General features: G+C 39.3%; 1 protein-coding gene and 1 long non-coding RNA gene across 9 annotated transcripts in view; one reads left to right on the top strand and one right to left on the bottom strand.

The window, feature by feature from the left end:
- Window positions 1–655: 655 nt before the first annotated feature.
- Window positions 656–21,102, bottom strand: LOC143644341 (uncharacterized). Of its 6 annotated transcripts, none has more exons than XR_013156639.1 (4): window positions 20,738–21,102; window positions 20,377–20,505; window positions 6,948–7,034; window positions 656–2,540 (listed from the first exon to the last, which is right to left on the bottom strand). It is a non-coding gene; the product is annotated as an uncharacterized LOC143644341 (long non-coding RNA). The 6 variants fall into 6 exon arrangements; XR_013156636.1 differs by lacking the exon at window positions 20,738–21,102 and adding an exon at window positions 5,461–5,511 and having other exon boundaries at window positions 20,377–20,694; XR_013156638.1 differs by lacking the exons at window positions 20,377–20,505; window positions 20,738–21,102 and adding exons at window positions 7,218–7,287; window positions 19,924–20,367.
- Window positions 21,103–21,570: 468 nt separating this feature from the next.
- Window positions 21,571–26,329, top strand: part of SESN3 (sestrin 3) — a 76,771-nt gene continuing 72,012 nt past the window's right edge. The window contains exons 1-2 of one of the 3 annotated variants that reach the window (XM_077113204.1): window positions 21,972–22,963; window positions 25,959–26,155. Coding sequence is in view for 1 of the 3 variants with exons in the window: in XM_077113203.1 (XP_076969318.1) it covers window positions 21,693–21,770 (78 nt within the window). In the remaining 2 variants the exon portion in view is untranslated. Of the gene's footprint in view, window positions 21,771–21,971; window positions 22,964–25,958; window positions 26,156–26,329 lie in introns of those variants that run through there. The other 2 variants (XM_077113203.1, XM_077113205.1) reach the window with 2 other exon arrangements.

Genomic DNA, 26,329 nt, shown 5'->3' on the forward strand with positions numbered 1-26,329 from the left:
TAGTTCAGTAGGTCTGGCATGGGGCCTGAGAAATGCAAGTATTTCTCACAAGTCTCCAGGTGATGCTGATTCTGCTGGTCCTCTGACCCACGTGGAGCAGAACAGTGCCACAGCACGGCTTGCCCATTGTTCTCCCCATCCTCACAGCCATTGGCTTAATGGAATCCCTTTGTATCCCTCAACCCAGACCACCTAGCTGGGTCCCAGGCCCTGCGCTGCACCCCTTTAAAGTATCTTACAAAATGTGAACTTAAACATATTGTCCCCTTCTTTAAATTTTTAAAGATTCCCTCTAGCCTTATAGGAAACAACTCCAAATTCCTCAGCATAGCATTCAAGGCCCTGTGCAAGCTCATTGCTGCCTACCTTTCTGCCTCCACCTCTTCTTCTGTTCTCCTATCTCATCGCCTACACTCCTGCCCTATCAAAGCCTTTGCAGTTCCTTGAACCCACTAGACATTTTTTATTCCTCCTTGCCTTTGCTCAGGCTACTGACTCTCCCTAAATGCCTTCTCCCAGTTCTGTCCACCTGGCAGAGGCCCACACACTTCTCCAGGCTCACTTCCGCTGCATGGGAAGCATTTCCAGGCTTCCTCTCTCCAAAGAGGATTGGTTGTTCCCTCATTTGGGTTCTACTAGAAATCCCTGTGCTGCACTTGCTTTACTTGGCAGTCTCTTCCTTCTGGGCAGTGAGTCCTCTGAGCACAGCATCCTTCATGCTTGGGCCCATGGTAGGCACTTAAGAAATGTTTGACACAAATGAAATAATGTTATCAAGTCCTGCTCCAGAGGCCATATTTACAAAGGGATGCTTTGACACAGCGGACTCGTTCCAAGGAAGGAACCCCATAATATTGACCCAGAATCCCCAGGATATGAGGAATAGTTCAAAGAATGGCCTAACAATATAGCCTGGAGAATATTGATGTGCTGACATAGAGTGGGTGCTCAATAAATCATTACTGAATAACAAACAAATGAGGCATAAGAGCTGTCTTGATGTGGAGCTGTCAGGTGGAAGAGAGATTACTTACATTCTGAGTTATCTGTAGCTCCAGAACTAAAACTCTATCTCGGGCAATGGATTTCCAAACAAGACCAGAATGTACCAAACTTTACTTCCTCTAAGAGCCACCTAAACAGTCTCTTTCTTTTAAGAATATAAAAAGAAAATAATACAACATGTCCCTATAGAAGGTAGGGTTAATTTTGTGGTAAATGACAAAAAAAAAAGAAACGATTTAATGTATCTAATGATATCTTCAGGACCCATCCATATCTTTCTCTTTCTCTCCTTCTTCTTCCCTCCCCCCTTATTCTCCTTTGCTGGCTTCAGTGTCAGGCTCCCTGCCATGGACCCCGCAGCTCCAGTTCACCTCTCCCCAAAGCAAAGGAAGGGCATCCTTCCCAGAGCTCCTGGACTCATCAGACAGGGCCAGCTGGGACTGTGGATAAACAAAAGCCGTGGTCTGGGAAAGGCAGCTCTCTGGTGGAACAGAGAATCACAGACCACCCTGGGGCCACTGTACCTGGAGGAGGAGGCCCCTGCACCAAGAAAGAAGGAGGGGGTGATTTTCCAGACTAAAACTAAGCTACTTGAAGTATGAATGAGAGTTGGAGGACAAAAGAGCAGTTATCTGCATCAGCCAGAATCCTGATTTTTATTCCAAAACTCATAACTGTATTCAACATTACATTAACACATAATATAAATTCAGTTTTCCACCACTGGCTATTAAAAAGTCCTGAGGAATTCAACCCATATTTTACTAACCTGATAAAAATGCACCATTTCTCTAATATAGATTACAGGACTTCTCTGCATGAACTTTATTCATTTCTTCAAAGAAAAATTTATTGTATTGAGGACATGATGACCTGGAAAATCATCCTCATGAAGCCTATGATCACACAGACGAGGCAGCCAAGTGAAAAACAATCACAAAGCAGGTGAGGAGTACTGTAAGAAAAGAGCCTACGTCCATACAGTTGAATAAAGATACAAAAAGATTCACTCAAACAGTTTAACCAAGCTCCTACATGACTATCAGTTCTTCTTGTTAACCTCATCAGCTGCCTCTCTGAGTTACAATGCAGATTGGCAGAAAGGTTATTTTTGCTGAAGTAATCCAAAATTTCCCCTGGCATACCCGAAAAAGAAAAGGTATCTACTTTCCTGGAGTGGTCAGTTTCAAACCTAGCATGAATGCAACTTTGCAGACATTGAAATCGGCACCTTCAGAGCTTGGAAGACATAACAGATTACCTCGGGTCAAATGAGTGGCTGCTATCAATGGCTGGGTCTGTAAATATAAAAGAAGCAGAAACTGAGGAGATGGGTCATATCTTGGTTGTCATGCCATTCAATCCCTTATGTCACCCATAATTGCGACTTGGTTCCTTAGGCTCACTCATTTTTCTCCACGTGATGGTCTGAACTTTTGTCATGACCCCACAAAGCTGTGAGTCTCTGGTGTCATCTGTGCCGTGAGTTTCTTTTTCCACTGCAGTGACATGGCATCCTGTTTGTCCTTCAGAATCTGAAATAAGTTAGAGGGGTTTGGGTGATCCTTTTTCCTCAGGCAGAGACTTTTTTACTTGCCTCTCCAGACTTTAGCATGCAGTTCTGATTATTTAGCTCCTGAACACTGACAGTGATACCTAAATTACAAAGTTCACCAGAATTCTGATGTTGACTTACAGTTTTTTTTCTACTGCTTATTAAAATCTTAGTTGCTCTTGGTAAGTAGCATGCCATGTTTACAGTGAGTCAAGACATATCTAGGAAATGGTTCTAGATTACTTTGTGACCCGGTTTGCAGGAAGCACAGATGTGCTACATTCAGGTGATCTAAGAGGCAGTGGGTTCCACTGCAATTGCTGGCCTACACTGTGGACACAGCTGGGCTGACATTTTCATTTCTGCCTCCTTTGTGGCTTCCATTATCCTGGGGGCCAAAGTATAAATGTGCCTGGAATCACAATTCGTGGAACGTTAATAAAATTCTGGAAAAGGGCCAGGAGCATTCAGTGCTTGGGATGGATTTCTTGGAGTTTCTCCAAATGTATGGGTTATCCATTTGTGCCATGTAGCCAGACGTGAGCCTAGATTAGACAGTTAAAATGAAATGATGCTTACTGAAGCCTAGTTGTGCAGTGGAAAAAGTCTGAGAGTGTTGCCCCTCCCATTTCTGTGTTTTAGAGGCCTGGTTCCATAGAGGAATATGGCTTGGGGTGAGGTGAGGCTTTAGGATGTTTTAGTGGGCAGTTACTATGTAAATATAAAGGATGATTAAAAGATGGAAATGATGGCTAAGACTAGAAAAGGCTCTGGTTTTTGCCAAATGAATTATCTACGCAAAAGGAAGGTAGTCCCAAGTAATTAGTAGAAGTATGGAATCTTGATTCAGTCTGAATTGGTATCCCATCTCTATCACTTATTATGACTTCGAGAAAGTTAACTTACTTCTCAGAAAGGCAGCTGTATTATAAAGGTAGGATTAAGTGGGGGTAATATATATGTAAGTGTTTAGCATGATGCCTAATATATAGAAAGGGTTCTGCCAAGCTGACAAGGAGACAATCTAAAACCTTATAATCCAGTGGTTTCTAAAGTTTTGGGGTTCTCAAACTACCTTGAGAATTTAATGAAAGCAATGGGTCCTTGTTCCTTAGGGAGGAAAAACACACATATCCAATGGTTTTTACACAGTTTTAGGAAATTCTGAAGATTCGAGGCAGAATAAACACAGACTTCAGGTTAAGATTCTTTGCTCTAGGCTAGACCAATTTCCCAAAGACAAAGTCCTTGGTTTTATCCATTTTTAAAATGATTTATTCATCATTTATAGTCATAGCTTCATAACTTTTTAGACTTGGAAGGGGCCATATCAACTCCAAATCCCTTTATTTTAGGAATAGTAATATTAGAGTCCTGCAAAAAATACGTTGTGTTTCACGCAAACAGGAAACTCTCCATTGATTTCACATTTCTATAATAAAAAGACAAATAAAATTTCTCTTTATTTACTACCTTTCTTGCTTAAGATTTTGCTTAAAATTTACTACATTTCTACTCTGTTCCTAATACTGTTCTCTGGAATATACTTCTAGACCTCAGATGTTCATGTTTATTCAAAGCCCCATGATATAAATACAATGATTTTTTTTCTGTATACTTCAATTAGCATATTAAAATCTACTGTGCTGTGCCAATGTGATATTGTGCTATTTCAAGGAGAAGGGCTTTGTTGAAATGCAGTGCTAGGATGATAACTTCATCAAGTAAGAAAGCAAAGATTTATTGAGTACCTATAATGGGACAGGTTTCATTCAATGGCATTGGGATATAAGAGTGAACAAAACAGACAGTGATGTACGCTTTCATGGAGTTTATGGTCTAATGAAGAAAATGATCTTTGCTTTAAGAAGGCTGTAGCTGGGCTTGAGATTCTGTTCATGGACAGGGTCAGAAGTAACCTGCAAGCCTTCGACCACATTTGTGGTCCACCTATGTCTCCACCCTCACTCCTCAAGCACACTTTCCTTCTTTTACTTAAACAATAGCTGAATAAGCATGGGCAACATTAAACACACAATGGCCAAGGAATGTCTAAGCAAAATCCCACCCATAATTTCCCCCTGCCAGGAGCATAAACTTCATGAAATGGAGCTGTGCTTAGGTAGATCATCTTTGGGCTTTTCACAGCAAAATATTTTTAGGCTCTTCTGTTGTGCTACCAGGATAATCTGGGTGACTTCTGAGGTGAATTTGAGCGTGATAACAATGGTAGGAGGATTTAGAAGTTCGCTATAGTTAGCAGGTGGCATGGAGTAGGGCTGACAATGTAGAAAAGATGCAGATAAATAAAAGGGATGGAAGACTGGAACATGAAAAACTGGAAGCAGGTTAGATAAGTGACAGAGCCAAATGCAAGTGTCATTAAAAGGTTTTGAAATAATCTAATATTGTTGATCCTGCTTTTGGAGATACAGAAATGGAATTGACACAAAATTGGCATAACTCATGTATCATTGGGATCAGTGGCTGTGAGGAAATCACCTGAGTTTACTCTGGAATAGGGGTAGAATGAAGATGCTGAAGCCCTAAAACCAAAGGAAAGAGCGAGCAAAGTTGAGATGGTGCTGAGCTGGTTCTGGAGCTGGCCACATGAGGCCACAGCCTCTGCTCACCCCAGGTTGTTGTCCTCTCTAGGGGAGCAGGCTGCTGGCCTTCATTCTGAAGCAACTTTGGGAAGCATCAGCACTACAGAACTATGATACCAACACACTAAGGTCTTCCCTTCTCTGCTTTTGGCACCCAGAAAAATCTTTCTCCACCTATCACCCTCCTCATCTAGAACCTCATCCTTGTTCTAGAGAACAAGGTATGTCAAGAAATACCTGCTAGTTCTTCAAAAAAGGGGAACAACACTTCTTGATGTTCTCATGAAGACTCACCTCACACTTTGTCTCAGTTCCTTTTCATCTCAGATGCTACTGCACAGTGGGCTAAAAATTATAGTTAAAAGGCAGAAATTGTATTCATGACATTTGAGGAAGGTGAAATCAACCAAAATGAGCTGCATCATTAGCTCAAGAGAACAAAATCATTTACTCATGATCTGGTAATGCAGTGACCTTTTTCATGGGCACTCATAATTTGCAGGTCACAATATTTTTGTTAGATGAATTGCTTATCTCTTTTCCCAGTGATTGCTTTGATAGACAATGTGTAAATATCCTGGAGCCTTGGTCCCTGCTTTTGTAAACAGCCAGGAAACAAATAAGGCATCTTGCCTGATGACCAAGGCAGACTCCAAATAGTCTTCTATAAACAGAGGCAATAGTAAAAGGCAGAGGACAGAACCTGTGGCTTGGTTGACAATTTACGTATCCTACCCATTTCACTACCCAGAGAACCCTTTTGATCCAGCTCTATGTTTTCAGAAACTAGACCTATTTATAATATAGTTAGGTTCTTGTTGGAGTCAAACAAAATCCATTGGATTTATCGTCTTTCATGATTTTGTGCATATCACAAAAGATAGTTGACTTCGGCAGAGTAAACCTGGGAGTTATCAGCTATAGCTAGGAGACAAAGCTCTTAAAGAACTCTGAGGCACTCTACCTCAGAACTCCAGCTCTTAAACATGAATTATATACACTCTGTCATGCAATGGCCAGAAAACTTATTAACTGGAAAACTGTAATTCTTCAGTTAAAAGATTTAAGGAACAACTATGACCCCATACATATAAAGGTTATCACTAGTTTAGAAAAAAAGAGGTTTTGCTGAGAGCAGGACCTATAAACTGTACATACATACACACACACACTCATCTATATATACATTCAATTCCAGGTTCTAGAGAAGACTGTCTTTCTTTCATCTTGAGAGAGGTTAGAATGAGGGATATATCTTGTCATTTAATCTCTCTATGATCTTAGCTTCTTCATTATTTGAGCAATATCTCTGAAACTGACTACCTTGAGAGTGTGATTGGATAGAGTAAATAATAGAGGGCAGACATGTACTTTGCAAACACAAGTGCAATAAAGAGGCTTAATGATAAACCTTGAGCGTTATCAAGCACTTGAGACTCTTTAAATCAAAATAAATTGACTTGGTAAATGACATTGGGGAGCCTAAGTCATTAAATTCAAGTAAATTTTAATTACTATTGAAAAGATCTATTGCTTATGAGACCTTTTAAAATAACAATAATACCTAACATTTACTGAGTGTTCATAATGGAAGGGGCACTGTTCTAATTTTCTCATTTCATCCTCCCCAAAACCCTATAAAATACCAAAAACTGAAATTTGAAGAGTTTTTGAACAGTGACTATTATATAATATCAAAGTAGAGAAAAAAAATAAAACAATTTGATTTTTGTCCTTACAGAGGAATGAGATAATATATCCCAGATCATAGCTAAACTTACACCTGTAGGATAGCAGAATGTTTCCATTTTCTTCCATTCCTCAGCATTCTAGTTCCCCATAGACATGTGAGTCTCTAGATGTCTTCACTGAGAAACAGAAATTATGAAGTGGCAGGTCTCATATGTACAGAAATAGCAGCAGAATTATCTCATCAACAGCAAGCCCAACACAACCAAAACCCTTCCAAGCATCATTGTTCAGGGAGAGGCACCATTTTCTTTCCTTTCTCATCAAACAAGTAAATTTCCCAAGGGTGTAGGAAGACACACCTGCAAAGATGATTCCCATGGGCAAGGTGAAATGCAGCATCATTTCCAAGGGCTTTGCAAATCCTAAGAACTATTTCACATATAAGATAGAAAATAGGTTCAATGGTTGCTGAACATGAGCCAGAAAAAGGTCAGTACAAAGCAGAAGAAGAGAGAGAGAGAGAGATTCAGAAAGAAAAGGAAGTGTCTCTTGCGGGTTTTTCCCAGTATTACTGATTTTACAGACAAGAACTATGATGCAACAGGAATGGAAATACAGGGCTAGTGACTAGCTTTGACATAAACAAAAAGATCAGTCGTTTAGGTATATTCTACATCTGCCAAGTTCTTTCAAATTGGAACATATATACATGTGTATATTTCCAAAACAAATGACTTCCTACGATATGCCCAGTCTCCTCCTTTATAAGTCATAAAGATTGCCAGAGTGATCTTTAACCTGGTTCCTGACACAAAGGCATGCTCATTCAATTTATCTGTGTCTTGACTACTTGGTTCTTAGGAACTTTTGAAGAAATTTAACTTTGATTTTTATTTGTTTTTGCTTTATTTTAATCTTTTTAGTCCATAGACTCTAGAAAATCATTAACTGGGTCAGCAGGCATTAAGTCTGAATGAAGTCTAAAAAGTGGAAAAGGAGAAAGCCTTTTCTCTCTCATAGTGTTTTTCACAGGCAACTGAGAGCGTAGACATTTTAGAATCACTTTAATATTAAACTTGGAGAGGAGAAGTAGTCTGAGTAATGGCTTGCTGATCTCCATTCTCTGCCTAGGAACAAAAAACGGTTCTAAAATGTTTGGTCCTATGAGGTTTTTGCAGGGCAGACTTTCTTAATGAAATGTAAACTGCAAGTTTTTTTTATGTACAAAAACTAAAATGGGGTTTTGTAAGCCCAGTAAGTTCTTGCTTTCATTTAGAATATCTTCCTTTCACATCCATTCGCTAATGAGAACAAACAATAATATTCCATAGCTTTGATTATTTGACATGGGAATGAAGGAAGATTGTTTCACTTCAATCTCTTTTGATTGAAAGAAATAGCAGAGACCCACCCAAATTATTTCACAAAAATAGCAGGGGAAGGGGATGAGTTAGGTAAGGGAGAGGGGGATTAGTATAAGAAATGGACTGGAATTGGAAATGTGCCAGGGTTTAAGGCAACTCTAAACACCAGTGTTTTAGCTTTTTTCTATGCATTGTCCCATCCTCCTTTCTCAACCAGCTTCCTCTCTCCTTATTCTCTATCTGTTCTGTGCCTTCATAGTTTCAACTCATACATAGTTCATGGCATCTTCTTACAACCTTACTTTGCTGCTGATTTAGCAGTTTGGTTTCCCAGTGCCAAATTTCCAAGAAAGGAATTTTAATAGTCCAGATTATCGTTTTAGCTAATCCTGGCCTACATTTTAGATGGTAGGCCAGGTTACAGAATGACCATTGTTCTGGATTAAATAGTAACGCCCCCTCCCCGGCCTCCCACACACTCAATTCATATCCACTCAGAACCTATGAACGGGACATTATTTGGAGATAGAGTCTTTGCAGATGTAATCAAGCTAAAATAAGATTACACTGGGTTGGGGTGAGCCCTAATCCAGAGACTGTTGCTTTTATAAGGAGAAGGAAATTTGGACACAGGCACACAGGGAGAATGTCATGTAATGACAGAGGTAGAGATAGAAAAGACGCACATACAAGCCAAGGAATAAGGACTGCTGACAACCTCCAGACACCAGAGAGAGGCAAGGAAGGGTTCTCTTCTAGAGCTTTCAAAGAGAGCATGGCCCTATTGACACCTTGATTTCAGACTTTTAGTCCCCAGAACTGCAAGAGAATACATACTTGTTACAGAAGACTTAGGAACTAACATTGCAGTCAAGTGTCTACCTCTCGGTCCATTCATCTGAGAGCAGGGAAAGCAGAGAGTATACATAACTATAAAGAAAGAAGCCATAAGCAGGCAAATTTCCTCGCAAGTGGGTATGAATGGGGAGGCGTGGTAAATAACTCAAGTTTGCTGACCAATTTAGTGAAAACATGCATATTCACCTTATTTCTTAGGGAAGTTAATCTTAGCTAATCACAACAGATCTGGACTATCTTTGGCACAGCAGCATCCTTCCTCTATCCTTCCCCTCTAGGATTCTTCAGACTCATATCTCAAAATATTTAGAATTTTAATTTAAAATGTTAACAAAAGTGTTTCTGACATCCAGGGATAACCCAATTATCTTATTTCAGAGTAACAAGCCAACAAACAATAAAAGAAAATATTAGAATAGGAAATAGTGGATACTTATTTATCCACTACCATTGCATTTATTTCAATATGGATCCAATTACTAGAAGTGCCCAAGCTATATTTTGTGAATGAATAGGAGATTTAAGAAAGTAGATCTCACAGACTGGTAATCTAATACAGAGAATTATTACAAAGAATATTTACAATAATGACTGATTGTACAATGCCAAGGCAGGCAAAACATTCTGAATGTGGGTTCCATTCACTGCTCTGTCTTGCAGTAACAGTGTGTGACTTTGACAAAATTGTTTAACCCTAATAAATCATATATAAAATGCAGATAATAATAACCACTTCACAGGGTTCTTGTAAATATTAGGCAAGATAATATATGCCGGTTATTGCATATTGACTAACACCTAGTAAGCACTGGGTAAATGGTAGTGATTGCTTCTATTAACATATCAATAATGACTATCATCATTAACATGGATGTTACCGGAGATTAGAGAATACAGATTAGATATGGGGTTATCTTCAAGTTATATAGTTTTAAGAGAGATAATATAAAAATACATATTAGAAATGGCGCATATGTATAACTTATATACAGTGGAGCCCAACGGTTTAAGATTGACTGGTGGGCCAAGTGTGAAATGCCAAGTGTAAGAAAATGATGCTAAGTCATATTCTTCAATCAAGTAAAGGAGGTTAAAGTTCTGGTTAATTTTTCATAGAGAAAGTGCCTTGAGTAGGAAGGAAAGGAGAGGTTGTTTCCAGCATGAAGATTTGTCTACCGCAATGTAAAAAGCCAGGATTCAGTGGAGTTTTGTAACTGGAGCATATCAAAAGAGGGAACTGAAACATTCACATGAGCATTGGAAATGGAAAGAACCTATGAGATGGAACACATGAGAGTTACTGTCAGAAACTAGGGGCAGCCCACTACCTGGGTTTATATGTATTTCACTTCCTCAGGGATACCTAGCTAGGTTAGATTCCCCTGCTATATGTTCCTTTCTTGTGTTTTCCCTCCCATATTACTCACCAAACATTACTTGTTTAAAGCCCATCTTCTCTGCAAGGTTTTAAGTTCTATAAGAACTCAACTCTCATGTTCATCACTTTGCACACAGTAGGCACTCTGCAAACATGCTGAATGAATGAATACATGAACGCAAGAATGAATTAAGTAGTGAACATGGGATTAGGAGGTGATTTCAGCATATACTGTTTATATTATTCTCTGTATCAGTCTCTAATTCTTATAGGTGTTAATTCTGTCTTCCTGTTGACATTGTAAATTGCATCGAAACACAGCAAGAATTCTGCATCTCATATCTCCAAAGCTACCATGCAGTTGTAGGCATAATGCTCAAAAGACCTTTCCAACAACTTTGCTAATAATCTCTACCCTACTCCTGAGTCTCCATTTTAACTTCATCTACTGAACAAATGCAGAAATTATACTTCGTTCTCACTACTAGTTTATAAGTCTGTCTCTTGTTATTTTTAACACCAGGGCTTACTATTTGGTAAGTGTTCAATAATTAAATGAGTGAATAAATGAATATCTGGACAGCATATATTTCAAAGCATATGCTTCTGAATTTGCAGCCTTTTAGCATCTCACAAAATGCTGTTGCAATTCCAGGCCTGCAGTTCATGTAGGAATGCATCATCTCAAGCCAACATTTTATCTTTGAAATTGCCGTCTTTATCGTTCATGTGAACTTTGAAAGTTTCTTCTTGCTAAAAGTCAAAATTTATTTTTGTGTGAAAATATTATTAGAATTCTAAGACTTTTATTGGTAAAAATGATTTTGTTCACTTGCTTTCTAGTCAACAACTAATCCAGCTCTTCATTTCATTCAACAAGGTTTTTTTTGAGCACTTATGTTCCAAAGTACTGGAATATTCAAATGAATAAGACTCATCTCTTAAATTGCTCAAAGTCAGGATGTAGCAGAGGCACATTCAGAGGGTCTGAAAACTGTTCCCTTCTGGGTGCCCTTTCAATCCCACCCCAGATCTACACGTTGATTCCCTACAAAACCCTTGCTAGAATGATTCCCTACAAAACCCTTGCTAGAATGCCAATGGCACCTAAGACTTCTGTGTCTTCGAATTATAACTCCTCTGTGCTTCCATTAACTAGGTTCTACTTCTGAACTCTTCACTAGTACTTGGCATTTTCTACTTTATTCATCCACTCTCCTTTTGAACACCCAGACAATCCGCATATTTCGCAGCAATCTTTCTCTAAAATATATTTCTCTGTCTCAGTTTCTTCATCTGTAAGAGGGGGATAGTCAGAGTTTGGGACAGTGGATTTCAAGAATCAAGGAAACTAACAGGCTAACAGGAAAAATAGTTCCTGAGGGAACAAAAGAAGACTAATACAACTCTAGGGATTCCTGGGAATAGAGCTGCTTTACTTTCTCCCTGCCCTCTTAAAGAAATTCTTTTACTTCTCCTACACTCTGTTTACACTAGATACTCACGGAGATACTAAGACAAAACAGAAACACAGAACTTTAGAGCTCAACGAGGTCTTTGTAATTCTCTATTCAAACACGGATCAACCATACATTTAATGAAGTTTACCCTTTAGGGTCCATGATTAACAGCTCAAATCCCTGGGAGAGGTCCTAGCAATATGTTCAATATATATGACCATGTTTTAATTCAAATTTCAGGTTTTTTTGAAATTGTTATTTCAAAATAACATGGTTGTTATTTCTAGTTATCCCCATGTAAGAATGGGTTCTGGAAATGTCCCATGGCCCACCATGCCCATTCATCAGCCGTCATGATCCATAAGTGTAGGGCTATGTGTTCTAGGAGACACACCCTGGAAATACATGCTAAAGGTAAATTCAATTATCATTCTATTCTTTCTATTGAAGATAATATTACAAAAGTCATTTTCATATGAAGAGGAACTCAGATTATATAGCTCTGATAATGTAATGAGAAAAAAGTAATAAAGAGTTACGTTAGGCAGCTAATTAATTAAAATTTCTCTATTTATCTGGATTTTAAGATTTTTTGTTTGTTTGGTTTTTTTTGTTTTTTTTTGCATTTTGAGATTTTATGACTGTCTTAAGCTTTCTTAAATGTGTGATTTGTCATGATTTTGTTGCTGATTTTAAATGCTCACTTTCATAACTAATTTTGCATTCATAATTTTATATTCTTTTCTTAAAGAAGGCCCCAATAAATATCATATAAGCATCAGTCCCCATATACCTAGCTCTGGCTCTGATGCTATTTAATCACCCCTCCACATGTAACAGATGAGGAAGCAGAGGCCGAAGATCATATAGTCCAGAGCAGCACTGAACGAAACTTGAGGTCTCCTGACATTCTGTCCATTGCAATAGCTACTACCCCACATTATCCTTGAGAACAAGTATCTCAAACATCAAAGATCTTCATTAAAACAGAGGTAAGTGAAAAAGTCTCCTGACCATAGCACATATAATAACAGCAAACACTTAAATATTATTTCATATATGCTCTTACTGCTTTATATAATGTAATTCAATTAATCCTCAAAACACTTTATGACTAAGTAATATTAATATCCTCACTATACAGATGATGAAAACTGAGATAAAGAAAAGCTAAGTAAATAAACCAATGTTATACAATGTGCAGAGAACACAGCATCCTTTGCATTGTGACAGCTGACAATGAATTATTTATTGAGCCCTACAATGTTCCAGACACCTTGCTGAGCACTATACATGCATTATCTCTTTTGATCCTTACAATGACTCTTTGAGATAGGTACCATTATTATGCCATTTTAGAGATGAGGAAACTAAAGCATAAAGACATTTAGTAACTTGCCCAAAGTCATGCGTCTAATCTGAGGCAACTCAGTACCAAAATCCTTGTCTGACTCCAGAGCTAGGGCTCTTAGTGCCTATGTAATAATGCCTATCACAGCAAATGCCCACAATGCATCTGGCACCCTTTCCCTTCCACTGTTGCTACACTCCCTATATTTCCTTTCTCCTAAAGCAACAAGTAGAATGCAGATGTGCGTAGAGTTAGCATAAGGAGTGGGGTTAGTCAGAGAAAGGACAGAGTAGTTCCTTCTTGGGTAGACAACTGACTTTCCCGTTGTGGACTGCATTTCACAGTATACATAAATAGCTCAGTTATCTTGCTATATATATCATGATGTTCCTTGTATTTGGCCTCTTTCCTCAACCCTTGCTATAGCAAACACATGACACATTTATTAAAGGTAAGAGTGAAAATCAGTGGATCAGTAATTTAGATGAAAGTTTATAGAGGTGGCAAACTAAATCCTGCAAGGGTCAAGAAGATATTGTAGACTTCCGGAGAAGATGGCGGCTTAGTAAGACGCGCGGGTCTTAGTTCCTCCTCCAGAAAAGCAACTAAAGAAACAGAAACAATACGAAACAGCTCCCGGAGTCACGACAGAGACCAAAAAGACAGCGTACCCCATTCTGGAACGGCTGAACGGGCAGGGTGAATCCGCTGCAGTGAGATACCCGAGGGTTGCGCGTTTTCCCGGCCGGGGCGGCTGGCGACTGGGGTCCCCTCCACGCACGTGGCTCCCCGGTCTGACTGGGAACATTGGATAGCGGGGCCCTCCCGTCACGCTTGGCGTTTCGGGCCAGCTGGGCAATTAGGACCGGCACTCTCCCAAGCCGCGGCGGCCAGCGACCCCCGCCTCCACGCGTGGTTTCCCGGGCGACTGCCGTGCAGACAGACGAGCGCCACGAGCGCCACCTACTGGGCAGGAAAAGAAAAACAGAGCCCAGAGATTTCACAGAAAAACCTTTCAACCAGCTGGGTCCCACACCCAGGGAAATCTGATCAAATGCCCAGACACCAGCAGAAAATAATGGATGACGCTCGGAAAATTGAAGATATGGCCCAGTCAAAGGAACAAACCAATAGTTCAAATGAGATACAGGAGCTGAGACAACTAATGCTGAATATACGAACAGAAATGGAAAAACTCTTCAAAAACCAAATCAATAAATTGAGGGAGGACATGAAGAAGACATGGGCTGAACAAAAAGAAGAAATAGAAAATCTGAAAAAACAAATCACAGAACTTATGGGAGTGAAGGACAAAGAAGAAAAAATGGAAAAAACAATGGATACCTACAATGGTAGATCTAAAGAGACAGAAGCTACAATTAGTGAACTGGAGGATGGAACATCTGAATTCCAAAAAGAAACAGAAACTATAGGGAAAAGAATGGAAAAACTTGAGCAGGGGATCAGGGAACTGAATGACAATATGAAGCGCACAAATATACGTGTTGTGGGTATCCCAGAAGGAGAAGAGAAGGGAAAAGGAGGAGAAAAACTAATGGAAGAAATTATCACTGAAAATTTCCCAACTCTTATGAAAGACCTAAATTTACAGATCCAAGAAGTGCAGCGCACCCCAAAGAGAATAGACCCAAATAGGCGTTCTCCAAGACACTTACTAGTTAGAATGTCAGAGGTCAAAGAGAAAGAGAGGATCTTGAAAGCAGCAAGAGAAAAACAATCTGTCACATACAAGGGAAACCCAATAAGACTATGTGTAGATTTCTCAGCAGAAACCATGGAAGCTAGAAGACAGTGGGATGATATATTTAAATTACTAAAAGAGAAAAACTGCCAACCAAGACTCCTATATCCAGCAAAATTGTCCTTGAAAAATGAAGGAGAAATTAAAACATTTATAGACAAAAAGTCACTGAGAGAATTTGTGACCAAGAGACCAGCTCTGCAAGAAATACTAAAGGGAGCACTAGAGTCAGATACGAAAAGACAGAAGAGAGAGGTATGGAGTAAAGTGTAGAAAGAAGGAAAATCAGATATGATATATATAATACAAAAGCCAAAATGGTAGAGGAAAATATTATCCAAACAGTAATAATACTAAAAGTTAATGGACTGAATTTCCCAATCAAAAGACATAGAATGGCAGAATGGATTACGACCCAGCAATACCACTGCTAGGTATCTACTCAAGGGACTTAAGGGCAAAGACACAGACGGACATTTGCACACCAGTGTTTATAGCAGCATTATCTACAATTGCAAAGAGATGGAAACAGCCAAAATGTTCATCAACAGACGAGTGGCTAAACAAACTGTGGCGTATACCTACGATGGAATATTATGCAGCTTTAAGACAGACTAAACTTATGAAGCATGTAATAACATGGATGGACCTAGAGAACATTATGCTGAGTGAGTCTAGCCCAAAACTAAAGGACAAATACTGTAAGGTCCCACTGATGTGAACCGACATTCGAGAATCAGCTTGGAATATATCATTGGTAACAGAGACCAGCAGGAGTTGGAAACAGGGTAAGATAATGGGTGATTGGGGCTGAAGGGATACAGACTGTGCAACAGGACTAGATACAAAAACTCAAAAATGGACAGCACAATAATACCTAAGTGTAATGTAACTAGGTTGGAACACTGAATGAAGCTGCACCTGAAATATGGTTTTTTGTTTGTTTGTTTGTGTGTTTGTATCTTTTGTTTTTGTTTTTTTTTCTTTTTCCTTTTTATATATATACATATATTATTAGTATTATTATTTTAATTCTCTTCTCTATATTAACATTCTATATCTTTTTCTGCTGTTTTGCTAGTTCTTTTCCTAAATCGATGCAAATGTACTAAGAAATGATGATCATACATCTATGTGATGATACTAAGAATTACTGAGTGCATTTGTAGAATGGAATGATTTCTAAATGTTGTGTTAATTTCTTTTCTTTTTTCTGATTAATAAAAAAAATTAAAAAAAAAAAAAAAAAAAGAACTAAGACCAATTGTGCAAACAATAGATTCAGGTTTTCTGTCTCACTCTTTGGCCTATAAGCTCCCTGAGTGGAATGGCACCTAGAATTATCCTTTACTAGCCAAACTGCTTTTTTTCTTTCTCTTCCTCACTCTTTACTATGTATGTACAGTGGAAATTAAATAAACTAAATGCAAGTAAGTTAAATATGCATATGATGTGACTCTACTGTAACAACTTCTAGTTTAAATTATAAAAAAAAAAAAAAAAAAAAAAGAAGATATTGTAAATAATTTGACAAAAAATGTCCCCTAGGAAGTGGAGGGAACCTCGACAAACTAGGGAGTGCAATTCTAAAGCGGCGTAGCAGGTACTGGTTCCAACAGATGGTTGCCATGTGGGAATATGAGCGCGGTATGGCCAGATCTGATAATTCCCTAAGAGAAATGGGAAATCTAGATTTTTGGTGTTAAATCTCCTTAATTGTAAATATTTGAAAGTAATTCAATTAAAAAAAAAAAAACACGTGCAGGCCAACATTGTGTACGGGAAAGAAAAACAAATAACCACAAACCTCCACATTTGTAGGCCTCTCCTTTGTAGTCTGCTTTATATGGGGTCACATTCAGAAAACTGAGAAGAGAGGTAAAAAGAGAAGGTGATAGGAATTTGGAGCTTGGTGGGATATTTGTTTTTTGAAAAATATGCTTCAGTAAGAATAATTTTCTTAGTAGAAGGTAGGGGACTGAGGGATTGCGAAGGGGAGTGGATGGAGACTAAAGCCTTCTTGGATTAGATTCTCTATATTTCCTTTGGTGATTGTATTGGTCTTGGACCATAGGAAAAAAATAGCGGGAGCCTAATTAAGAGCTCAAAGGGAGCAATCAATTTACAATTGTGTGAAGTGCAAATTCCTCTGTGCAAGAAACAAATTACAGTATTTGCAAATTTGTAAATAATGCAGCAATTTCCCTTGACTCCAAATGCTTTGGATGCCCCTGGAGAAAGAAAAAGAAGTCTGAGAATGTAAAATGTTAGGAAATGACCTATGTTCAAAGAAACAGAATTTTAAAAAATATTTTAAGTAACTGATTTATTCAATTGAATCCTTACTTAGGAACTATAAAGGGACCCATTTTTCAGTCAGTAAGAATGACAGTATCTAGAGAAGTAAACAATTTCAAGTCCAAAAGTCAAAGCACGTCATTAACAGGGTACCTTCTTTCAAAAGTGCTAGATGTAAAAAAATTTTCCCCATCCCTCCCTACACCCTTGGTTTGTGGCAAGAATGTTGATTTCATAAAGATATCATAAACCATTATAGTTAATCTGTTCCATGACAGAAAAGGAATAATTGACTGATAAAGACATGAACCCCATCCGCAGTGATAGTTTTTTTGAACCACTCAAATCACAATACTTATCGGGGGCCTTTTATAAGATACTGTAACTGCTATTAGAGATTCAAAAAGACACACTTAAGAAGAAGGTATGGAAAGTACAATTGAAAACTCATGAATTTCTCCAGGATTTTTAAAGCTCTCTTTATGGATTGAGCTGGGAGCTGAGGTTACAAAGGATCCATCCCTGCCCTCAAGGGGTCTGCAGTCTACTGAGAAAACAGAGTTTAAACCTATCATTTCAATTACTGAGTTTAATGCTAAAGAAGAGGAATGAGTGCCACATCATGGACATCTTGACAAACCCTTGACTCTACCAAAGATCTTTCAAACAGGAGAAAAAAATCACAAGCAGAAGGAAGGCGAGGACATTCATTAGAGGCAGAGGCAAATGGATTTTTGATGGGCCTTAGGTAAGTGACAGATCAGTTTTGTGCTTTCAAATTCTTCTCACCGGTGTTTTAGTCACTGTGGTGTGTGTACAAATTGGCTAAACCTTTCTACAAAATATTTTAGCAAGCTGTATCAAGAGTCTTACAAACAATTCAAACTCTTAATTAAAAAGTCCCTTACTAGGAATTAGAGATGCTTCCAGAAACTTATGTATGAGGAAGTTTATCAGAGCGTTATTTGCAAGCATGAAAAACTATAAACAATCTATGTGTCCTATAACAGAATATAAATGTTATGGTACATCTGAACCATGCAATTTTATGAATTCCTTGTTTTAAAAAAAATCACATTTAAAAATATTTTAAGACAAAAATAATCATGACATAATATGGGTTTTGAAATGATGCAAAACATTCAGTAATCCTAATTTTGCTTTTAAAAATTTAAAAGCAGTTCTCAATAGTGGTTGCATTTTTTACCCATATCCTATTTATGTGAAGTTCTTCATTGTTCTAGACATATCAGACAATCAAAGGGGGTGGGGTTTCTCTTTGCTCTGTTCAAAATTAGAAGAATTGGTTTTTGTCTCCTTCCCTCTTAACTAACAGTATGATTCTGGATTTGTAAATCATTTACTGTCTAAGTCATATTTCCTTCGGTATGCAGGCTGTCTAGGAAAGAAAGGGAGGCGGGGAGAAGGCTGGAAGAGAAAGGCGGGGTTCGGAAGCTGGACATCAATATGAGAGCAGAGAATAGGTATGATGGGACTGAGACTGTGAGGACCAGAAGAAAGAAAGAGTGGCAGTTGTGTCTTGAGAATGGGTTACTGGCCTTGAGGATTTCAGGGGTAGAAACATAACATATATAGAATGGTTCAGAATAAGAAATGTCACAATGCAGTACATGATTAACTGCCAAATAGATGGCACCATAGACAACATATGTTAGGAAAGTTTGGAGGAGAGAGTCATTTGCTGAGGCTCAATGAAGATATTCCTCTCAAACCTCCATCTAGCAATCTTAATTATAGAGCAGAGGTCTGGACTCTCTTGGTCAATCTTTCAGGGATTTAGTTATTGAAGAACTCAAAGGACCTCACTGGGAAATGATTTGAGCTATTAAATAAAGGAAAGGGTATCAGAAGATTCCAACATGATAGAAACACTTTCAAGTTGCAATACTATTTAAGAAGTTCAATCTCTGCACAGAATTAATTTTAATTGCTCAATTTCTCCTTTCCTTTAAAACTTATTCTTATTAAACCTGCTTTAAAAGATAGAACCAGCCCATGAAATTGACTACCAAATGGGGACATATATGTGTTTCAGGTCTCAGGAAATCTGTGCCTTCCTGACTTCCTCCCTGGATTTCTTGATGGTCTGCATTTGAAGGGCATATGATAATTTATCCCTTTGCTGAATTTTCTTGATTTTACCATTTCCCCACATCCTTGCTATTCTAGGTTGTGTCTACACTGCATCAATGACTTTTGGGTACTAGTCAAATGGATCAACACATTTACCCAGCCATATAACTTAGATCTTTTAGTGCTTTTCTCCCAGTGTATTTTAATCTCTTTAAACCTGACACTGGCAGATTTCCATTTCCTTTGTTCCTTATGTAGACAAGGTTTATACGTGTTGGTCTCTGAAAGGGATGGAGAGGAGGCAGCTGTTGAGAAACGCGGAGATTGGCAGTTTTAACCACACAGTTTGGCCTAATAGCTTTGATATGCTAAACTTGCTAGCTCCTCCAAGTGTACCTTTCTGATTTTGCATCACAACACCACACTGAATCCCTAAGAAAACCAGTCTAGTTCTTTAAATTAAAGAGAAAAGGAAGAGAAGAAAAGGAATAAATGCAAACCATTGAAACCATTTTTAAAATCATCTCCAGATTGATTCCGCAAACTACAGGCCTTCCTAGGTACCTCAGACCCTTTAAAAAGGAGAAGCCGAGAATACTGATCCCGTTCTAAAGAGCGAAAACAGGTGATGTCATAACGCGCAGTGCCGTGCGGTCACAGCCAAGGCTGGCAGGGAAGCTGGGGCGAAGCAAGTTATCTCGGGGGCCCGGAGATAGCCGTTGAGGACTGGGCACCAATCACGTTCTCGCTCGGCGCCTGCCTTTGTTCTCACTGGGGTGCAGGTTTCTGGCTTCCAGGGTCGAGAACCCGTATTCTACCGGCAAGCACGTTATTGGCCCCCTCAGGCTCTCCCCCGGACCGACCCCCACCCCACGCTCCCGTCAGTCAGAGCTTTTTTCCCCAATTACATCTGCCTCCTCCCTCGAGAGCGCGACGCTAAAATCCTGACTCACCATTTTTAGCTTTGGAAGAGGCAGGTCCATCTCAATAGTTTTAAATAGCAGTTTTGTTCTCTGAACCTTCCTTCCCGAGCAGTGCTCTGTGCTCTGCATGTATCTGACCAGCTGCTTCAGAAAGGACTTCTGGGTGAGAAGACAAAACTGTCGTTTTGGCCCTTTCTTGCTGGAGAAATAAAGGAACTTTCCATTGCTTAGAGGACTGCGAGAAGGGGTTTCTAATAAAGGAAATCAGCGTTTTTGTGTCTTTCCCTCACCCCCCCCCAAACTCCCTAATTGATTGTATGGATATACTTCAAGCATCTATATCCTACTGTCCTTCCCAAGCCAACTGGTCTTTTTGCAAAACAAGGCTTACGATAAATGATGCATAAAGTTCTTCGAGATCCCTGGATGCAAAGTGCTACATGACTGCAGTCTTCTTTACAGCTAAGCTTAGATTTTGACTTGAGAGAAAGGCGAACCACTGCCTTGACAGCAAAAACGTTTTAGCCTCCCTTTCTCAAGAGATCAAGAAATATTTAGCTCAGCCTTAAATCCTCAGGCGAGCTCTAGCTCCCAGCAATTATCTCACTCTTCTCACCATTTCTGCAGGGAGAGAGGAAAGGGGGCGTGGCTGGCTTTAGAGGAGGGGCTGGGCTTCTCTGTTTCATTTGCATATAGCACGCCCTATTTCTCCTATTGGCGGAGCAGCACAAACCCATATTCCCTCCCAGCTCGCCACCTAACTAACCCGCCATCTCCCCTCACTTCTGAGCCTTGGAGATAAATTTAACTTGCCCAGAGATTCGAGGCATCCTCGGCCTCTGCCATTCGCCGGCGCGGCTCCCGGCAGGGCTCTGGCTGCTCATTGGCTGCGGGCTAGGGCTCCGGGGGCGTGGTCGGAGCTGTCCGATTGGCGGGAGGGGGCGGTCCCGGAGCGTGGAGGTGGTGAAGGTGGTGGGCTGGCGGGGGCGGGGCCGCACTGAGGCGCTGCAGCAGCGGCGGCGGTGGCGGCGGTGGCAGCGGCAGCGGCGGCGGCTGCTCGTCCTAGCCTGGCGGGGGCGGGGGACTAGAGGATGGGGACGCGCGGAACAACGGGCCGGTGAGGAGCAGCCGCCGCCGTCTCCGCCGTCGCTTCGGCAGCCGCCGCAGTGATCGCCCCGGGCAGCGCTGCTAGCTCTTGTGCCATCGCCGCCCTTCCCGACATCCCTCCCCGAGGAGGCTGGGGCCGGAGCGAGGCCAGAGGCTGAGGGGACTGTCCGACCCCGCAGCGAAGCGGGCGGCCGTTGTGACAGCCCGGCTAGCCCCTGCCCTAGCCGGCCGCAGCCAAGATGAACCGGGGCGGCAGCAGCCCGACGGCCGCCGCCAACTACCTGCTCTGTACCAACTGCCGGAAAGTGCTGCGGAAGGTATGGGCTCTGCCTGCGGTCCGGCCCGAGAGGGGCGCTTCCTGCCGGCCGGGGCTCGGGCTGCTCGGCCCCGGAGCGCACCCTTGGGGCGAGGTTGAAATCCCGCCCTGGGCACCTTCCCTAACCTTTTTCGCGGACCGAAAAAGGGGGCGTGCATTTAGGGTGGAGGGTTGAGACTGCTGTTTTTTTTTTTTTTTTTTTTTTTTTAATCTCCATTGGCACAGACGCTAGTCCCGAGGGTTTGGAGTTCCTGGGTGTTTTTGTTTTTGTTTTTTCCTTTGGCACCTTGTGGTCTGTTTTTTCCGCCCGACTCCCTACCTTGCCACCCCTGGTCTGCTCTGTGGGGCGGAGGGAGGGAGGACTCCCTCCTCTGTGGGTCCCGGCGGCTCTATCCACCGCCCGGTGCAGTTTAGCTGTTGATGGAGGTCGGTGTGAAATCCGAATAGTCTGGTCTGGTCTTGAGGAACCTGGCTCTCTCTTTGATCCAGCTAACTCTTGGGGGTGTTGTTTTTGTTACTAGGTTGCTTTTGCTTTGCGCGCCCATCCTCTAGGACCCCCGTCTTTCAATTCTGTTGCTGGTCGTCTTATGTCTATAATTCAGTCGTTAAAGAAACTGGTTAAAGTATCTTGAACTTTATGCCCATGGGAAATGCTATTCGACCTTACACTTCCTTAGGCTTGGGTAGGGGGAGGAGAGGAGAAGACTGACTTGGACCTGGGCTATCCCTCCGTAACATTCCCCCACTCCCACCCCAGTGTTTGCCCGGAAAAATCAGATGCACGATCAGCTTATTGCTTCCCAGAGTGACAGATAGAAAGTTTACTCCATTATTGTTTAGCTCACTTGGCTTAATCGCTCCGTTGTGGGGGAGGGGGCTTTGGTGGAAAACGTCGCCTTAGACCGAGAAGACCTTTTGATTAGACTTTAACAGCCCTGCTGTTAAATTTGTTATAATCAAATATAATTATATTATTAATTTATTCTTCTCCAGACTCTAGTGCTACATTCGATTAAATGGAAACATTAGTTGAGGTGCTCCTGTTTGTCCAGTACAAATGAATTAAAATTGCTGAGCTGTGCAAATGCGTCGGGACCGAACGACTAAGATGAATACGGTACCGGTTTTAGGCAATTTCCCTAAATACAGGTCACTTTGGGATTGTTTTTTATATACTAAAAGGAAAGAAATCATGTAAGTAAGCAAGCTCAAATTTTGTGCTCTTTGTCCAAAAACTGTTTTTCTTCCTCTGTGGGTCAGGCCAAGTGCCAATCAAAGTTGTTTTTCAAGCCTCTTTTCCCTGCAGTAGGGCTGCTGCTTTTTTTTTTTTTTTTCAATTTTATTTGAGAGCGTTTGGAAAGCAAAGAGATCGCACATTTGAAGTTAATCGAACAGTTAAATATGCCTTAACTTGTGTTTATTGGATATGTTTCTCTTGAAACAGATTTTTATTAAATGTGCATGTTGAGTATGTGCAGTTATTTTTTTCCATAAACTCTGGGATCAAATTACAGTTGATACTTGCTCAGCTCATTGTAGTGTAGCTTGTGAGAAATGTAATGGATCAGAAGTGCAGATCAGCTCAGTTGAATGTTAACTCTTTCACTGCAGAGCCAGATGTCATCTGAATTTGCTTATTATTATTATTATTATTTAATTTAAAAAGTGATAACATAACTTTGACATGACACGGATTTGAGACACGTTTGATTAAACCCAAGCCTAGTTAAAATGACAGCTAGTTTTTTAAAAAATTAAATTAAAAAAGAGCTGTGTTGACTTAGATAAATGTTGTGCACATTTTTTTAATGGCTCTGACAATTTGGTAGACTAATGATGTTTGGAGATGACATTAAGCTTCAAAATCCATTCTGTTTTTTCTTTTGAGAGAATTTGGCTATGGATCCTTGACACTTGGTAGCATTTATATCTTTCTCTTAGCTTTAAAGAAATTGCTTACCTACAAAGAGCATCCTCATTTCTATTATTAAAAAAAGGAAGTGTATGGAAATTAGATGTTCACCATTTCCATGTTTTATAATTAATTGAGGGGCCCATCTGTGCCAATATTCCAGTTTTTAGTAACTGAAAAGGCATCTAATATTGATTCATGCAGTAGCATGAAATAAGGTTAGATGGAAATGAGGTTGTTTGAGCCAGTTATAACATGACTTGGCAACATTTGTAGCTTTTTAAGAGTGCCATTAGTAAGTGCTCTTAAATCAAGTGTTTACCATTTTAAATCCTTCATTCTAAAAATAGCATGTAAGAGTTTATTTCTAATAAAGACAATTTTCTTTTTGCTAGAAAGTATATAACTCTAACATTAAGCTGTAACTCTCAAAAGGTGACAACGAACTTATCTTGTTTTTTTCCATTTAATAAAATGTTCAGCAATAACCCAGTGAGTCATAGCATTTTGAATTTTAGTTCACTGTAGTTCATAATGGAAGAAAATGGAAGTCATGAATACCCAGTGCAAATTACTGCTTGCTTTAGAACCCTCATTCATGATTGAGGAAGGGTACTGTTATATGGCTTAATTTATTGCAATGTGTTGACTTTTGGGAGAATATCGAAAGGAGCTGACTTCACCTTCAAATGAAGTAATTTGATTTAATCCAATATCTGAAGCTCAAATATTTAATGAGATCATGTTTATCCTTGGAATTGCCATAACAATTTTGATTATGTCTTCAAAAGTATGGAGACATCTTCAAATAGTGTATGTGCTCATCTAGTAATCTTAGATCTGCAAAAAGAACCAAAAGGGTAAACCATATACAGAAACAACAGCAATAAAAAACTATCCTCCCATCTAAAACTCTTAACAGTTTCATTTGCCTGTTATCACTGAGGTGGTTCAGTAGTTTTTAAGAAAAGAGGAAATGCTTCTATTTGCTTTGCAAAGTTAATGAGTTTTGAAGTGTAACATTTTACTTGAAGAATTCCAGTGACAGCTAGTTATTTGTGATGCTTAGCTTAATTTTAAAATGAAGTAACAAACTGCATTGGGAAAGGTAGGCAACTGTTAGTCCACCCATCTTCTGGTAAATAAAAGGTGGCATATTATAATATACTTTGAAAATTGATCAAGTAGTACTCCTGAAGTAAATAATACTCCACACTATATAAGTTAGAGGATTTAACATTAAAAAATTCTTAGTACTTTTAGGAAGTTCCAGTGATGCATCTTTGCGTGATTATTGCACTTTTCCACTTTGCTTTTGTTTTGATAACTTGTTAATTTTATAAGTGAAGGTACTGACAAATTAAGCTGAGAAATATTAGATTGACTTATATGAATCTCATTTTTATAGGTCAAAATTGTCAATATTAGCAATTTCAATCAATGGTATGAAATTGCTTTGATTATGAATTAATAGCTGTATTCTGCCTTAGTTAATCAGTTTCCTGTGTACATAATTTTGATTGTAAAAGGCAGTTTTTATTTGATTTTTATCTTAAATGAACTAAGTGGACTTCGAGCAATCAGTTTTTAAGACAGCAAATCACAGTGCACTGGTTTACAAACTGCTTTCTATGGAATCCTAAAATGCTTCAGGGTTTGAAAGTGCTTGTGTTGAGTTAAATATGCAAGTGTATTTTAAAATTATAATTTAAAAATAAAGGTATCCTAAAATGTATTATACTAAATTTTAACACACTGGAGCCTAACATAATTATCTTTTGTTACAAGGTTAATTTATTCTTTGTGCAGACATTGGATTAAAACTTGTTCTGCTATCTTTTACATATATTTAAACTTTTGAAAGTATTTTATTAATGAGAAAGATTGCCATTAATTAAGAAGGCATTGGCCTTTTAAAATAATTCCTTATGCATATTTACCCATGTTAAACTTCTACTTGTAAGAACACAAACTTAATATTCTCAGTAATTGTTACTTTGTAAGTAAAACACTTATAAAAAAGTTACTGCTGATGTGTATTTATATGTTTCATATATTCAAGTTCACTGTAAAATTTCATTTGTAAAAGGAATTCTGTTGCTTCCCCCATTCCCTCCCACCATTTACCAAATAAATAGAAACATAAAGTACTAATGTAATGATACTGGAAGCCACAAGATGTGCTTTAACAGGTCTTTTAATTTTGGGCAAGTTGGTTAACTCCTTTGAAGCCTAGTTTTCTCTGTAAAATGTAAGTAATTTCTCCCTGCTCTACAGGTTGCTGCATGGCTGAAGAGAGCTCACATATGTTAAAGGACTTTGTAAGCAATAAAGTACAACTATAAATATAAGAAAGAAGATGAGGCTATTTATTTCCCCTTTTTTGAGATAACCTCAGTTCCTTGTATCTTATATTTCAATACATAATGAGTAATTTGACTGATCTTCACTTTTCTCATGCCTATCAATGAGAGGTAAATATTATGCTTTTAGTTAGAATAATCTATATGCTAGTTTTTGATTTGCACATATCTTTGCTGTATTCTTCCTTTCTCTTTTGGTAACCTAATATGTCGCTTTTAGCTTTTTCAAGTCAGTTGAATAAAACAAAATTGCTTCTTTGACACTGCAGCAGATGAGGGAAATTG

The sequence above is a fragment of the Tamandua tetradactyla genome, chromosome 8 (assembly GCF_023851605.1).
Source record: "Tamandua tetradactyla isolate mTamTet1 chromosome 8, mTamTet1.pri, whole genome shotgun sequence".
Classification (NCBI taxonomy): domain Eukaryota; kingdom Metazoa; phylum Chordata; class Mammalia; order Pilosa; family Myrmecophagidae; genus Tamandua; species Tamandua tetradactyla.